Genomic DNA, 17,906 nt, shown 5'->3' with positions numbered 1-17,906 from the left:
TTATTAAATTTTGCTTCCTTTTTTATAGTTATAGTTTATAGGCTCTGTTCATTCATGTCATTCTTGAAAACGCTCGATTTCATCCGATTCCGTCAGATTCTGTCACGTTTCATTCTAATTCCATATACAGTACTGGCAGCCAATTGAAAAGAGATACAATGCTGCCATCTGCTGGCCATCGTTAGTGGCTGTTTTTGATTCCACAACCCATTGACCAGGCAGCGCTGCACTTAGAAGCTGCAATTCCCATTGATTTAAAAAAAAACAAAACAAAAAAAACAAAAAACAAAAAAAAAAACCTTAGTAGACGCCATTTAACATTTATGGCGGCATACATTGTGATTTTACTCATTGTTATGAAACGTTTTTGGCGGTCAAAGAGTTAAGCTGTACAGAGCAGAGAGGACGACGACGACGACGACATTCATTCATAAATTACAAATTATTGTCGCAATCATTTATTAAAAATATATTTTCAGAGGTTGATGTAAGCATACAGTATGCATCTGGCACGTAAAAATGATCATAAAATGCTGATCAGCCTGGATTACATCATTAAAAAAAATAATAAAAAAAAAACATAGAAAAAGTCCCCCCCGCCCCACCATCTCCATACCACCATGCACTGCTGTCAAGATGCCGGGATCGAGGAAGCGCCAAGTTTACACCAGCCTTCCATGTATGTTATTTGCATCACGCAAACTCTGTGTGGCTATTAGCGCTGGCGTTAGTGAATTAGATGGTGTATATCGAATACCACCGGCGCACCGGGGCGCAATCTGGTTGGCAGCGCCCTGAGTGACGGATTTCCCCATCTGCGCGTGTTCAGTGAATTAGGTGCTCCCGGATTGCTACATTTTTGGCGGTTAGCGCCGCAAACCTGTAGTGCAAAGATGATTTAAAATGAGTGCTTTGGCGCCAGAGTGACGAAGTGCACTATTTATCGCAGGGGAACACTGCAACTTCTCAGCATGTGCGCGCACGTTTGTATGTGCGCAAGCGTCTCCTTCCAGCGCCCAATCAAGCAAATCATCAGCTATAGGAGCGTTGAAATCAATTCATTTGAAGAAGTAGAACTTCTTGACAAATCAAGCGCGCCTTTCACCAAAAAAAAACACAAAAAAAACAACACAAACACAAATCAGGCCAAATGAGGCCCCAGCTCGCCAATCAGGCTTGATTGTGCGGGGCGCCGCGTGGCGGGACCTCACCTGAGTCTTTTGGAGGCGTCTGGAGCCGGCGTGCCGGGGGTGGACTTGCGCTTGCGGGGCCGTCCGGGCCCCCTGCGGGCAGGGCTGCGAGACGTCTCCTCTTTCCTGCGGAGAGGAAGGGGAAAAGATGAGAGCGGGACAACTACAGAGGGAACTTGTGCTGGCTGCAGGTCAAACTGTGTTCAGGTACTTTGGGGGGGGCATCGCGGATGTTGAAAAGGTGTGCGAATGTGTGTGCGTGCTTACTGGTGGTCGTGTTTCCTCTGAAGCTTGGCCAATTCTCTCTGTTTCTCTTTGTAGCGGCGCTGTATCTCAGCCAGCTGGACACGCATGGACAGCTCCTCCCCTCCCATCGTCTCCATGGAGCCCTTCACCGGACACACCTGATACACACGCATGCACACAAAGCAAGGGAATTTGAATGCTGAACGCAAACAGAGCTCAAAAGACGGACGGTATTGCGAAGAGCAGGGCTGAACTCTAACATATTATAATTCCAATTTAATATGAGATTATTTTTTCCAAAGTTGTATTTTTTAATTACTTAAATTTAATTATTTAAATAATAATTATTATAAACGTACATTGTTTTAATTTGGTAATGAATTTATTAATTGTAACTAATTTAATTGAATTTTTTTTTTAATAAATGCAGGAAAGAAATTCTGTATTAAATCAAACAATATCAAATTTATTTTTTTGGTCCTATAGGTTAGGCTTACACTAAACTAAAGGGAAATGAACCATGAATTAAAATAAAAGAGTTGGTCATTTAATTAATTTAATCAACTCTGACTTGCTAAATTCTACCAAATGTGGTGTAAACAAAATTCAGTAATTCTGAAAAATTAAGTATGTATATAAATATAAATAGATTTTATGTACATACGTCATATGAGCAGGATTACACATTTTCTTTTATTGAAATGTAACCTATTGTATTATTCATGAAATAAGTTAAAAGATGCAAAGAATAAGGGGTAGGACTAGATAAGTTTGCAACTTCTTCCTACTCTCTTTGAACATGTAAATTGTTATTAACTCGTTCTCTCCCAAAAACGTATTTATATATATATATATTTTTTTTTTTTATACTAGAGCATACAGAAGGGTTTGATGCAGTTTCAGACCTGAAAAGTTCGCTTAAAGCAATGACCAGCAGGTGACCACAGAGTATAAGAGAGCAGCACGGTTCATGTTGCAACAAGCTCTTTTTCCCAGTGTTCTCAACAGGTTTGTGAATAATGATGAAACTTTGCTATATTCTAATGCTAATTGCTGCAAAACAGAAACAGATAAAAAAAAAAAAAAAATACCTTTTTTTTTTCCTGATGAAAGAAGAGACTAACCCTTCTTTTGGTAGGTTCCACGTTTTTTTTTTAGCAATAGAACACAATACCCTGTGGGCATTGCAAAATCAGTCAAAAAACAATAAAACAGTGAAAACGCCTGGGAGTGAATGAGTTAATTGACTGAATGTTTTTTTTATTTTTTTATTTTCTTTTCTGCTACTTGTCTATGTTTATGTGTTTATATGTTCAATAAATGTAGAATAGAATAAAATAAATAAATAAATAAAATTATAATAATACAGACAAATCTGTGGCTTTATGACTTAATCTGTCAATTTATTTTATGTGGCAACCAAAAAAGAAAGTTTGGGTAAACCTCAATATTTACAGTGTATTATTTACACGCAACGTACTCATAAGTCAAAATTCGTACCCCAGACCTGAACCCAAAACACATCCAGGCAAAACCTCACCGGCTCGTGGCGAGGCGTCCAGTTGCACTTCCTGCGCAAATTCAACCTCTCCCTAATTTGACAGCGTTCCTCGGCTGCGCCGTGAGGATCCCCTCCCCCCATCTCCAAGGCCCGGGCGGCCGCCAGCGTTGCCAGACTGCGCAGGTCGAAGGTCAGCATGTGCTCACCTGCGGAGGTGGATAGCAAAAATGACATGGTGGATAGCTTCAGCGACACGACGGCGTTGCGCAACATGTTGCGCGCGGCGAGCTGATTTATTTTTTTGCTAGCGCCGTCGCCGTGCCTTGAAGAGTGGAGATGTTTATGATATTAGCTGTGTAGTTTATTTGATGTATACCGCTGCTCCTGCCTAATCGCGCACACAAACAACACGCTCGCGCACGCTGGCGTCGGTGGGGGGGGGATGTAGAGAGCAATCGCTACATCTGTCAATGTCATTAGCTTTGTCATTGTCACAGCGCCAGCAGATGAAACAGAATATTCATGAGACTGTCCACACACACCTAACACGAATGAAACATACGCGCGTACAGTAGTTTCGCTGAGCTGCGCAGACGCGCGAACTGCACGAGAAAGGAAGAGGAAGAGGAGAGAGGCAGACGTGAGGGAGGGGAAGCAATAAGAGGTAAAGTGTTTATTGAGCTATCTATTTATTCTCCCACATCTCCTCATTATGGACATGGACAGAAGCCAATTTCGCCTTTGGAGGAGACGAGAGTGGAGCATCACGGCCTCTTCTACGAGGGAGATGCAGTACAGTCAAAACGAAGCTAATAATGCCTACAATGAAGCCAATGTTAAAAAATATACACTGTATATATTTATTGTTTTGCACACAAGCAGAAAGCCTTCTTAAGTGTTCTCAAAAATACGGCTGTTTTTAGTTTAAGATATTTATTTTTACCAGGTAGTGTTTGTCTAAGTGTATTTCACTTGGTTCAAGTTTTTTTTTTTTTTTTTTAATTTAATCTCAACTTGATATTGAAAAAATTGTATTACTGTTTATGAAAAAGTTCATCTTAAAATAAAACAGGGTGATAATTGCACTAGCAATTAATATCGATCTACTTCAAATGAGTAGTGAGTTCTTATGCAGTGGAAGTGTCTCACTGGGTGCCAATTTTAAACTAAAACAGGAACACTACATCTCAACATTTTCCGTATGTATTTTGAAAAAAAAACTGAATTCACTTTGCAGGGAATAAAATCCTACTAATTAATTCATGAACTACAGTCTCTTAACTCATTTGCTCCCAATAACGTGTAAATACGTTTTTTTATGTTTTAAGTGTCCCAAAGACGTATTTATAGGGTTTTTTTTTGTTTTGTTTTTTTATGCTAGAGCATACAGAAGGCTTTGATGCAGCCTCTCAACTGCAAAGAACGGTTGCAGAAATGGCAGTTATTACACAAACGCCCAGCAGGTGGCAGCAGAGCAAAGGCGATCAACCAGGGCCATCTAAAAAAAAAAGCTCAATTACTTACAATTTTAAATAATTTGTGAAAACTGATGAAACCTCGCTCTCTTCCAATGCTAATTGCTGCAAAACGGAAACAGATAGAAACATACTTTTTTTTCCTGATGAAAGAAGAGACTTTAATATTTCTTTTGGTAGGTTCCATGCTTATAAAGCAATTGAACACAATATTCTGTGGGCCTTGCAAAATCAGTCAAAATTCAGTAAAACAGCCGGGATCGAACGGGAGTGCTTCTGTGAAAATGGCGGCGAGTGAATGAGTTAATAAAAGCAAAAACAATTGTCTACTTATCATAAGAGCACTTAACTCATTCACTGCCATTGACGGAAAAAGACGTCAAATGATGGATTTTTTGCTGGTCTGGCAATGAATGTGCTAATGAGTAGAATTTTTACAAAAAAATGAAATAAGAAGGAAGAGAAAAACCTTCCTGATACAAAAGCTCCAGTCAAATAAAAGAAGCGGCGCTAATTTATACAGAGGAGAAGGTATCTTGATTCCGCCGCTATCTGTAATTGCGATCTGCAGCGAGCGCCTGCGATATTCTTCCGCACCAAGAAGCAGTGTGAATGCATCTGCCCGCAATCGCTTTCATCTCCCAAACACAGTTGCCGTGACAAAAAAATTGCCATCAGCAATATTAATAACATTCCACGCATGCAGGGAAGCCAGAGCGGGTTTTTTCAAATAAACGCGTTGTGATTTGGCGAACGTTTTGCAAGCCCTGACAAGAATTATTGATTTCACACCTATTGTGTGCGTACATGTAAACAATGTGCACTCTCTGTATCAGTAACACATATGTACGAGAGTGACTTTTGATTTTTACACGTATTAATTCTGTCAACAAGACGTGGGAATTACGGACAAGATTACAATGGTTTAATAATAATAATAATAAAAAAAGATGGTGAGTTAAAAAAAAAAAAAAAAGTGAAGCGTAGAGGCGGGAAGCAGCCTAGTGGGGAGACACAGAGTCTGATGGAAGAGAGCGGGGATTCATCTGGGATTACTTAACAGTTTATACACACACACACACACACACACACCCCGACACACACGCACGCGCACATGCGCTGGCATAAATAAAAACACTTTCTCTCAGAGGGACAAGAGGAAAATAGGAGCGCTTACAGGAGAAGTGTTTAAAAGGAAAAGGGTCTAATTAGCAAAGCAAGACGTCAGAGCCTGGGGGGACATTCGCGTGTGTGCGTCTTTTCTATGTATGTGTGCGGGTTTCCAGATCTGAGTAGAGTAGCCACAAATTGTACTCAAGTAACGGCACGTTACTTTAAAACAATATGATTCAAGTAAAAACAATGGTCGATTGACGTAAAAGAAAAACTCAGAAGGAAAAATAGCACTTTAAAGTCACTAAATAGAATGTAAAGCATTAACAGTTTGTGCGTTGGCCTCTGGGAGGCAGCACTGTGTAATTCTGTCCTGTAGACACAAACAAAGAAGAATTAACGCACAAACACTAGATGGCTCGACTGCGCTGTGCGACAATGGGAAGAAACGTAAACACGGGTCGGCCATCTTGGGACAGGGCTGCTCGATCATCAATCAATGGACTTTCAAATAGCTATAGATTGATCAACTCTCCCAAATTCTCAACCAATTTCTTGTTAGGTGTGACTCAAGAGATGACACAAATAATTATGCAACATTTTTTTTTCCCAAAATAAATTCAGCCATTTGAATTCGGCCTAAATCATCCATCCATCCATTTTCTTGACCGCTTATTCCTCACAAGGGTCGCGGGGGGTGCTGGCGCCTATCTCAGCTGGCTTTGGGCAGTAGGGGGGACATCCTGGACTGGTTGCCAGCAGGGCACACAGAGACGAACAACCATCCACGCACACAAGCACACCTAGGGACAATTCGGAGCGCCCAATTAACCTGCCATGCATGTCTTTGGAATGTGGGAGGAGACCGGAGTACCCGGAGAAGACCCACGCGGGCACGGGGATAACATGCAAACTCCACCCAGGAAGGCCGGAGCCTGGACTCGAACCGGAGTCCTCAGAACTGTGAGGCGGACGTGCTAACCACTCCACTACCGTGCCGCCATCACGGCCTAAATCATAGTCACGTTAATTAAAAAGGTGTCTAATAACCAATCTGTTCTTAATCAAGAATTGAGTGAGTTATGAGTACTCAGCAAGTTGCTGTAATATCGTATTTTTATTTTGTTTTATTTTATTTTATTTTTTTAGATAAAGTCCTACTGGTAATTTAATTTATGTAAGATTTAAGTCACAATTTTAAAACAAAACATTGCATGTTTATTTTTATTTTTATTTTAATTTACCGGTACTTTTTATTTTATTACACACACAAAGAATGACCAAAAACCCAATAAAAAAAGATCTAAAAAAAATAAAATAAAATAAAATAATAATAATAATAATATATAAAAAAATAAAATTGTCATTCTTCATGTTGTATGAAGAGTTGAGTTGAGAATATGAGTTTTAAAATGGCGACTTTCAATGCTAACTGTTAGCATGTGATCATGTGCTAGCATTAAGCTAGTTTGGTTAGTTTGAATATACAGTGTGTATTTCTTTTTGTTTTGCTTGCCAGTAAACATCTTGAAGCCTTATTTTTTTATTTTATTTTTTTATGAAATTTTCACTATTATCAAACTGCTGCTTATTGGTAAGTGAGTTTGAGTTTGCTGTCACCATACAGCGCTGAAGTTTAGACTAATACAAATAAATGGAGCAAGTTTGTTTGTTTGTTTGTTTGTTTGTCTGTAAGTGGGTAGGACTCGGTAAATTTATTTTTTCTTCTTACTTCATGTAAGTTGTGCTTAATGATGACCATGTATGTAAAAAAACAAAAAACAAAAAAAAAACATTTCTTTTTAATATTATTTTCAGTCATTAACTTAATTAAGATGGATTTCATCACCTTCATCTTGGTTCTCTTTGCTCTCCAGACCCCTCTGCTGAATCTCCAGCTCAGCCAGTTCCCCCAGGATCTCCATGCCGTGGTGGAACGGAGGGCTCGGAGGCCGTGCTGCGGGTGCGGCCGCCCGTAAGGCATCCCGGGTGGCGCACAGGGCGGCCGCAATCAGGAGCTCCAGGCTCCACATGTAGGCGCCTTGCTGCTGGCCAGCCGCGCTCACAGAGGGAGGTGGAGGCCCGTCCGAGGATGGAGGAGGTGAGAGGGATGCTTCCACATCTTCCGGACTCCTTTCAATCTTTTCTTCTTCCATGACCGATTCTTCGTGTTGCTTCGTCTCGTCTGCGTCCTCTTTTCGCTCTCGCGCGGGCTCTCCGGGGTCTGTCGGCTCGCACTCCATTTTCTCTTCTTTTGCGCATTCCTCGTCAACCTCATCGTCTTTGGATATCTCAGCTTGCTTAAGGGTTTCGTTTGAGGCCGTGGCAGGGCTGCTTGGATCCGGGACAGAAGACGGGGAAGGGCACGAAGCGGTCTTTTCATGCTCCGGAACAGAGCATCCATCCCCTTGACTTGCCTCCGCCTTTTCTTCTGTGGCCCCGCTGCGGGATTCCACCACTTCACAGCCTCTCTCCTCTTCCTCCTCCTCCTCCTCCTCTTCCATCCTGGTCTCATCTTTAGTGAGAGGCGGGATGTGGGGAAGGGGAAGAGGCCGGAGAGACTTTACGTCAGGCTCCGCCGGCTGCGCTTCCTGCGAGGCTTGCTCAGCCAAGCGGGCTTCGGGCGGCGAGGGCCCGGCCTTGAAGCCCATGGAGAGCGGAGGGAAGGCGTAAACGGGTGGCAAGTCTGGTGGAAAACAAGACAAAAAAGGACAAACTAGCACATTGAATATTTACAAAGAGCGGGGATTTGTATCATCTGTTCATTTCTCATTTTTGTTTTAAATGTATGGCCGTTCAGTTCTGGCAGACAGGATGAAGGATGTGATTAAAGTTGGCATAATACACTGACAGCAGGGTGCAGATGGAACAGCGTGCGAACGTTACAGTATTCTATACTCGGCGTATGTGTGTGTGTGCGTGTGTGAGAGCGGGATATTGATGACACTCTGCCATTTCCTTGTGATTGCAGCACCCGGCCCTGTCACCCATGCACTCCTATTATTGATGGTATCCCTCCACCCCCTGACAATGCGGCCAGATGAATGCATATCCTTCCGCCTTGTACTTCTCAAGGAGCCCTGAAGGGTAAGGAGGTCAGGTCGAGCACACATTGAGGGCCCATATGCTATCCTCGACCTTTATAGCTTTTTAGATTTTTATTTTATTTTTTTTGATTATTCAATTTTTTCTGTATTGTTAAAAACATTCTTTAACTCATTCACTCCCAGGACATTTTTGCTGTTTTACTGGATTTTGACTCATTTTGCAAGGCCCCATAGCATATTGTGTCCTATTGCTATAAAAACATGGAACCTACTAAAAGAAAGATTAAAGTCACTTCTTTCATCAGGAAAAAAAAGTGTGTTTCTAGATGTTTCCATTTTGCATCAATTAGCAATAGAACATGGCTAAGTTTCATCATTATTCACAAATCTGTTTAAAATAGTGGGGGAAAGAGCTTTTTGATCTCTTATACTCTGTTGCCATCTGCTGGCCGTTTTTGTAATAACTACCATTGCTTCAAGCATTCTCTTCAGTTCAGAAGTTGCATCAAAGCCAAAACGTATAATTACATCTTTGGGAGCATGGTAATATTTAAAATAGAACGTATTTATACGTTTTTGTGAGTAAATGAGTTAATGTGGTATGACAAATTTACAAAACATTTGTTTTTCTTATTTCACACCACTGCTAAATATTCACCGAAATGTGCAGCCACGCCCTCACTTTCTCTTTCTCTCACCAAAGCTCTCAGCTTTTATCAATTAATCATTAACATTCCCACTCACCAGGCTCAAGGGATTGTGGGTAGTCCTGAGGTGGCTGTCCCTCTCCCCTGTCGCCGCTCCTCTCCAGGCCTTTGGGTAAGAGCGACGGCGCGGGGCTGAGCGCCGGCGAGCGAGGGGCCGCCGCCGCCGGGCTGGGGGCGGGGGTCAGAGGATTGGGCGGGTGCGCTCGCCTGGAAGGGGAATGGTAGCACGGTGACTGACGACTGCTGGGACACATCCCCGGCGACGGGGCGGATGCCTTTGGCGGGGGTGGCGTGTGCGAGAAGGGTTTGGCCACGTGGGAAGACGAGGAGGATGACGATGAGGAGGTTCTCGATGCAGAAGGAGGGTCTTCGAGTGGAGTGGTGGGCTCGTCGTGTTTTCGCTGTCAGAAAAAAAAAAAGGAACATAATCTTCGAGAATGTCAGAAAATTTCCATTTTGCTTCTGTCGTTATTATAAATGCATTTGAACAAATATATTTATTATGCAAATGCTGTTAAAAAAAAAAAATCTGACCATTCATTCTTCTTCTTCTCATAATTCCAATCAAATTAAAACATACAACAATACTGTATAATGATATTTGGCATACATCTTGCCAAGATGTTTTCGTTTTTTTTGTCACCAATCCCTAGCAACAGTGTGCAGGGATGCCAAAATTGCAATCCCCTGATCGCTTTTTTTTTTTTTTATGACATCACTTCACAATGGCTGTCGAAGCTCAAATTGAAATGTAAACAAACAAACTGCTGTTTTCTAGCAGCTGTTAGTTCGTCCGTTGGCAAGTACCACACATAACATGAGGATAAGTTCAAATCTCCTCTCTTGCTTCTTTTTATTGCCAGCTCTCGTCTTACAAATCACAAAAAAAAATCTGGGATTTGAACGGGGGTGTGTATACTTTTTAGAACCACTATAGTCTGTATAGTTAAGTCTGTTATTTATAGCAGTGGTCCACAACCGTACTGTACTTCCGGTTAGTTGATTAGCCGAGGCTTTTAAGATGTTTTATTTTGAAATGATCGGATTCTCTGTTTTTCTTTCTTTTGTAATTATTTTTAGACTTAGTTTTTCATGCATATTTAGACTTTTCTGCCTTTCTGTCAAATTTATGACATTTTTGGCAATTGTATGGACGTTATGGTAATTTTCTGCCTCACTTCTTCATTTTTTCCAACATTTAATGGCTATTTTTTGACATTTTTTTCTGGCTTTTTTGCTATAAATTTCTGACATTTTGGGCAATTTTGTGGACATTTTATGGTAATTTTTGGGGTTTCTTCTTTTGTTTTTGGACATTTTATAGTTACTTTTTAAAAGTTTTTTTTCTGACTTTGTTAAAATAAATTTTCAGACTTTTTTTTGGCAATTTTGTCTACATTATATGGTACTTTTCTGGGTTTATTCTTTTGTTTTTGGATGTTTTGTCGTAAATTTTTGAACATTTTCTTTTCTGCCTTATTTTAAATGAGTTTTATGATTTTATTTTTTATTTTTTTGGCAATTCCAAAAACATTTTATGGTAATTTGGTAATTTTCTGTCTTTCTTCCTTTGTTTTTGGACTTTTTTTTTTTTGCTAACTTACAAATGTGGAATATTTAATTATTATCCATCCATCCTCCATCTGCTTAACCGCTTGCTCCTTCACAAGGGTCGCTGGGTGTGCTGGAGCCTATCCCAGCTTTTTCGTGCAGTAGGCGGGGTACACGGAACTGGTTGTCAGCCAGTTGCAGGGCACATACTTAATTATTAATTTTTTTAAAATCTAAATCCTTAATTCATTTAAAGAATATTTTATCTAAAAAAATAATAAGAATTTCTCCTATTTTTTTTTTTTTTTTTTTTTTTTATAAAGGTCCACAGGGAGGCACAGGAGAGAGACTAATGAGCCACATGTGGCTCCAGAGCCGCAGGCTGAAGACCCCTGCTTTAAAAGAAATAAAAAGTAAACATTTGGGCCGAGCCCCACAACTATGGAGGACCAAAACTCGAAATAAATAAATGACTAAATAAATAAATAAATGTCTAAAAGTGAAAATAAAAATGAATTATATTTTTTATATTCATTATTAAAATTATATCTAAAAAATAAATATAAATGGAAATAAAAGACTAAATAAATAAATGACGAAATACATAAATAAATGACCAAATAAATAAATAAATGACTAAAAGTGAAAATAAAAACAGATTTATTTCCATTTATATTTATTTTTTAGATATAATTTTCGAAATATATATTTTTTTATATTTTTTTATTTTCACTTTTAGACATTTATTTATTTATTTGGTCATTTATTTATTTCGAATTTTGGCAGTTTTTGGTCCTCCATACCACAAGCAGGTCAAGTTGAAACAACATGTGGTACCTGTCCCAAAGAATGGCGTTGCAAATGCTCCATGGCCCGTTGCTGTTGCAGTGCGTAGAGCTCCTGTTGCCGTAGGAATGAGGAGCGGGAGTAGACGGGGTGATGCTGCAGGTGAGGCGGGGGCCCGCGGGCTCCGTAGACAGGAGGCCACAGTCCCGACTGCTCTAAAACGTCTGCGAGAAGAAGACAGGACGAGAAAGCCGGATTTGAGTTTGACTTTAAAGCCGGAAGAAGTCGCTTTATGAAGAACAGAGGCGAACGTACGCGGTGTGGCATCAAAGACAAGTGTGTCACAAAGGTGCTCTTTGAGGACGCTTGGCTGAGGCCATCTTCCCCAAAACCGGCGCAACCTCTCCATTCGGCTATTTCAAATTCGGTGTAATTCCGTGAAGCCCCGCCCTTTCCTCCTAACACACGCACATGCTCACACACACATACGCCTCCTTGGCTGCTTTGTCACTGGGAACCTTTGTTCTGTGAGATTAGCCTGAGTGGGCTAATGTTTCCCAGGGGAAGGGTTCAGTGGATGCACTTCCCTTCTCCGCAGGAACTCCCACGGAGCGGAGCAAGGGAGGCGGGAGATAATTAAATTTCACAGCCTGTTTGCAAAGAAGCATTCAGACACACTCGCGAGGGCGCGCGCACACACTCGTTCTTACTTCCCTAGCATGGCTAAGATGTAAAACAGAACCCTTAAACGCTGAACAATGTCTCATCTTGGTCCAGACATGACGACACGATTCAGCGTGCGCACACACGAGCCAGAATCCTGTCACGGGAGAGATGAACGTCAGTTAAAACGCTTTTGCATAATGCCGGGGCCCATGCTGCTGAGGGCAATGGAAATAGCTGCTCCTATTAACGAAGCTATAAAACACGCTCGCACTGACAGAGGGACTTAGTTGAGCATTATATTATGATTAGCCAATGATACTAAAACTCTGGGAGAGAAATGGTAGCGGTTCCGTTAGAGCAAATGTAGAGGAGGGAGAGGGTGAGCGCTTGATGCGTGTGTCGGGATGTACCAAGGTGATGATGAGGCCCCGGCTCTGTAGGAAGGACCATCAGCGGGGAGCTGGGGTCTTGGGTGAGTGAGCCAAGCACAGGCTGCAGAGGGCTGGCTAAACCTGGGGGGAAACTGGCACTCATCCCCACGTGGTTTAGACCTGGAACAAAAGAAAAGGTGCGATAGTGTTCCCAGCATGCATTCGTGCAAACTAATTGGTGAAAAAAAAAAAAAAAAAAAGCTTCAATATATATTAGGGGTGTCAGGCGATTAAAATTTTTAATCGTAATTAATCGCACAACTTTAATAGTTAACTCACGATTAATCACACATTTTATATCTAAATGTTCTAAACGTACAATAAATGTACACTAATTGTTTCCTAAGTTTTCATACTTTTGTTAACGTAAAAGTGGGAAAAAAATGTAGAGAAATATAAAAATAAATAAATTAAATAAATAAATAAATAAATAAATATTGATGCATCTTTTAGTCATTTATGCAGTAATTTCATAATTCATAAAATTAAAAACACGTACTGTACTGTAAAAAACAAGTGTTATATTAAATTGTTGTTGAGGTTAATTTTCTGCCAATCGATGGCATAATTGCTTTTGTAAGAAGGTGACAGATCAGTGCATTTTTCTTTTCATAATAAGAGCTATCTAATCTTGTGAAATTCTGCACATTTTTAAAATAGTAAAATACAAATTCACCCCAATCTCCACAGATATATGCATTATTATTACAATTTATTGATACTAATTTATTTATTTTTTACTGGAATTCCCCCAATACAGGCTTTCCAAGTTAGGGGCAGTCATTAATCGTGCGTTAAAAAAATTAGTTTGATTAAAGGAGCTTTCAATTAACTCAAAATTAACGCACTAATTTTGACACCCCTAATATATATATATATATATATATATATATATATATATATATATATATATATATATATATATATATATATATATATATATATATATATATATATATATATATATATATATATATATATATTAGTGGTGTAAGTTCCACACTCACTATATGAATGCCCCATCCAGAGGGAGGGACTTCCTGTTCTCGGCATCCAATGGTGGTGAGCCGGATGAGCATGAGCGGCGGGGTCAGCCCCCAACTGGCTGGCGCCTCCGGGCACCAAGAGGTGAGAGGTCAGGTCACCGTGGCAACTGCTCGAAGGGTGGATCCTGGCAAACTCCATTCGGTCCTTGCTGTCCCTTTTCGAAGAGTAGAAAAAAAAACTTTCGTCATTATCCTCATTATCCGTCTTCGTGTCGTCACAATCACCATTATGATCATTATCATCCTTGTGATCTTCATTACCACGACAACCATTATATTCATCAGGGATGAGTGACAGTGACAGTGGCCGCCATCATCTTAAGACATTTGGTTTGAATTCGCCGTACTTAAAAAAAACAACATAATAGAGTTACATAATAAGAGTGTGATACTTCAGAGACATTTATATTAGTCCCCATAACATTAAGGCATCGCGGCTCTACTCGGAGGAAAAAAGCAGACGACGAGATAGGGTTTGCATGCGTGTGTGTTGGGGTGGTACAGAAACACTACATCAAAGGCTGAGTGGAGTAAATGGAGTGAGTGAGGGGTCGGAAAGAGACGGCGAGGCTCAGACCAAAAGACTTGGACAAAGAATAAAAGAAACTGCAAAGAGGGGGAAAATGGATGCGACGACGTTCTATCAAGACGTGCTGATTCATGCTTTGTTGCAAGTACCTGATGATCAATTCTCTGTCCCTGTCCAGGTGATGAAGACTGATCTGATCCTCTGTCATCCTCTTCCTCTCTTCCGCCTCCCGGCCAAGTGGATACATGTGCCGGGAGACCCCTACAACGCAAATGCAGCTAAATGTTTACAAACAAGCCCCATACAAGATCATTAAAAAACACTTTGGTTTCTTTGGTTTTTCTTCTTTTGATTGCAAATTGTAGCGCTTGCGCTATTTTGATGCTAACAGCCTTAGCAGGAGTGTGTTTGTGCGCTGTTTGTCTGATTGGCCAGATTGATTTCCTCGCTACAATGGGCATGGAAAGTACTTTTGTGAAACAAAGCTCATCTTTAATGCCCTTGGGAACTTTACTGAACTGTGTCGCTTTGTAAAACTGCGACTTAAGAGATACTTCAGTTTTTAGAAGGCCTGTGAATGCAATAAAAATTCGGCATTCGTCTCATCTGTCTATCGAGCAAAATGACAAGTCGGGATAGAAGCTCAGTTCTCAGTTGTGATTTTAAGATTCTGGTGTGCTTGAAAAATTGTCTGCGGTGTTATAATTGGCTGCCCTGTTGAGTCCCCAATTAACATCAAACGGACCAAGAAATGGAGGATACACCAACAGCTCATATTTCTTATAACATAGCCCAAAGCCCCAAAAATAGCATTAATTGACTTTGAATGTGAAGAACATAGACCATGTCTGACCTTTCATGCTGGGCAGCACTCTGCCCTGTCTGCTGTGTCCAGAGGTGTTGTCTGGAGAACGATGGGGGGGCCTGGCCACAGCTACCGCAATACCCACCGGAGGCTGCCTTACCTCCCCTTCTCCTGCCTCCCCAGCCTCCCTCCCGCCTTTGTCGCCCTTCTCTCCCTCGTTACAGGAGCCTCTGCGAGGAGGGAGCGACTGTTTGGGTGGGTCTTGTAAGGAGCTGTTTCTGCCTCCGCCTCTTTCCCCCTTCTCTGATCTCTCCCCGCCCTGCTTGAGGCAGCCCAAGCCTCCAAAGGGGCTCCGTTGGGGCAGCAGTAAAGGCTGCTGGGAGCTGTAGTTCATTAAGTTCTTCATGGCATTGCCCTCTCCTGTGTTCTGTGACGAGGGATGCGATAGAGGAGTAGACTGGTTGTCTTTGTTCGAGGCTGTGGTACCGAGTCCCTTTATTTCACCATTGCTAGCAGACGTATGACGGGAGTCTTTCCTCTGGTCATCCTGCGGTCCTCTCCGAGAACCCCAAGATGTTGTCACCTGGCTGTCTCTTCCCTTATCTTCTGCACCGTGGCTGCTATGTTGCTGGTGTCGTATCCGAGCAACCTTTTGTCCCTCCCTCTGAACGGCCGAGCCCACCCTTCCGTCAGATTGAGATCCCGATTGAGAGCAGTCTCTGAAAGGTGGAGAACCATTCTTGGCTGTGGACCACCGTGCAGCCCCAAGGTAGGTCCCCTGGGCATCTGGCGGAAGCGAAGGCCGATAAACATCCTCTACAACCTCAACGTCTCTGAGGGACGAGGCCGTTTCCAGGCTGCAAAATCGCAGCTCAGGCTGAGAGCTCGCACCGGGATTGTGTTTTTGGAAGTGCTGTGTTTGTTGGCTCCAGTCGGGCGGTTTGTCAGCCTTGCCGTATCCCAGCTGCTGCGAATGTGTTTGGGATTTGTCTTTTTTCTGGCAACTGCTAAGGCGACTGAGGTGATGAGAGGGACTTTCGTACGATCCGTCTCCGTTCTTGTCCTCTCCCTTTTTACCACCACTTCCTGCTCCTCGACACTCGGGGGCGGCCAGATCTCCCAGCGGTCCCACAGACGGGACAAACGTTGCGCCTATGACTTTTGCCTCCCTGCTAGACCCTGCAGAAAGCGGATCTTTGGAGGGTACGATGGTAATAGGCGCCGGGGAGCAGTAAAACTCCGGGTGCGGATGGTGATGTGGGTGGTGAAGCCAGCTTCCTACCACTGCTGAGCCCATGTGCAAGGTATGAGGAGCGGGTGGCGGAGGTGGAGGAGGAGGCATGGAGTAGGAGGCCACAGAGTGCGGAGGTGCCAAGATGGCTGCGGCTGCGGCCGCACCTCTTCTTATACATTCCGAGGAAGCGCTCGAAGAGTCACTGATCCTCATATCCCCGTTTATGGGTTCTTTATAGCAACGCCTACTGCCTCCAGAAGGAGTTCTACCTGCTCCGCCCCCGCTACAGCTGCTTAATGTGCTACCCTTCTCACTGGAGACGGTCTCCGTACCAGAAACACTGGAAAGTTTACAGGCACTCGTATGTTTCCCTCCCTGGCTGTCACTGTCTCTGTGGTCCTTGTGACGCTCCAGAGGGTGTCTGGAATCCTCCTCCTTGCTTTGGGGAGTGAGGTGAAGCAGGGAAGCAGGGGAGGGGTGCGGGTAGGCTTTATGATGGAAGCTTGATGGAGTGGCAGCAGGGCTTGTTTGATGATGATGAAGCTGATGTTTGTCTTTATTTTCCTGGTGGCGCTCTTTACTGCTGGATCTTTCTTTCTCCTTTGCAACAACTTTCTCGCCCGTTTCCCTGGTGGTCTTGCCAGCTCCTCCCGCGCTGTCCGTCTCTCGGCTGCAGGAGCCGAGCGGGTGGCCAGAAGCGGTTCTGGCAAGTGGGGGAAGGCTGTGGTTGGTGGAGAGCAGAGGGGGCTGGGTTGGAAGGCCTCTCAGGTAGAAGTGATCTAGGAGAAGAGAGGATGTAGATAATGGGTGAATGGAAGGCAAGGAAGCTTTATTTATAGAAGCACTTTTCATACACAAGACAACTCAATGTGCTTCACACAAGCAAAGACAACGCCAAAAAGCAGGTGCAGCAGAAGCAAAGCAGAGAAAACAAGTAGCTTTGACAACATTTAAACAACATAAACTGGACTGAAAAGCATTTACATTCAGGGCTGACTTCACTTCATTTGGCAGCGTATTTCATTTATGTGCAGCATAACAGCTAAATGCCGCTTCACCTTGTTTGCTTTGAACTCTGTGTTCTGCTAATTGACCCAAGTCTGCAGTGATTTATACATCAGTCGCAGAATTTTAAAACATATTCCACATCTGACTGGAAGAATGGTAACTGGACTTATCACTCACTGCCCATTCTCTTTTATTATTATTTTTTTATATTTTAATACAGTGCTATTTTAACTCATTCACTCCCAGCCATTTTCACTGAAGCAACCCCCTTCGCTCCTAGCTGTTTTACTTGATTTTGACTGATTGTGCAAGGCCCACAGAATATTGCGTTCTATTACTATAAAAGCATGGAACCTACCAAAGGAAAGATTAGTCTGTTTCCGTTTTGCATCAATTAGCATTAGAATATTGCTAAGTTTCATCATTATTCACATTCCTATTGAAAACTGTCAAAAAGAGCTTGGTGCAACATGGTTGATCTCTTATACTCTGCTGCCGACTGCTGGTCGTTTTTTAAGTAATAACTACATTGCTTTAAGCCACCTCTTCACGTCAGAAACTTTTTCAAAGC

General features: G+C 42.3%; 1 protein-coding gene across 6 annotated transcripts in view; it reads right to left on the bottom strand.

Annotated features, from left to right (window-relative positions):
* bahcc1b (BAH domain and coiled-coil containing 1b) overlaps positions 1-17,906 on the bottom strand; it is a 111,234-nt gene that overhangs the window by 16,573 nt on the left and 76,755 nt on the right. For all 6 annotated transcript variants that reach the window (XM_077503775.1, XM_077503779.1, XM_077503776.1 and 3 more), the window contains 10 exons: positions 15,142-17,106; positions 14,438-14,549; positions 13,721-13,914; positions 12,693-12,833; positions 11,668-11,840; positions 9,317-9,680; positions 7,375-8,211; positions 2,977-3,143; positions 1,458-1,594; positions 1,212-1,316 (listed from right to left, as the gene is read on the bottom strand). In XM_077503775.1, the coding sequence (XP_077359901.1) occupies positions 1,212-1,316; positions 1,458-1,594; positions 2,977-3,143; positions 7,375-8,211; positions 9,317-9,680; positions 11,668-11,840; positions 12,693-12,833; positions 13,721-13,914; positions 14,438-14,549; positions 15,142-17,106 (4,195 nt within the window). The remainder of the gene's footprint in view (positions 1-1,211; positions 1,317-1,457; positions 1,595-2,976; positions 3,144-7,374; positions 8,212-9,316; positions 9,681-11,667; positions 11,841-12,692; positions 12,834-13,720; positions 13,915-14,437; positions 14,550-15,141; positions 17,107-17,906) is intronic.

Source organism: Festucalex cinctus, chromosome 17 (assembly GCF_051991245.1).
Source record: "Festucalex cinctus isolate MCC-2025b chromosome 17, RoL_Fcin_1.0, whole genome shotgun sequence".
Taxonomy (NCBI): Eukaryota; Metazoa; Chordata; class Actinopteri; order Syngnathiformes; family Syngnathidae; genus Festucalex; species Festucalex cinctus.
This window is presented reverse-complemented; position numbering and strand designations above follow the sequence as displayed.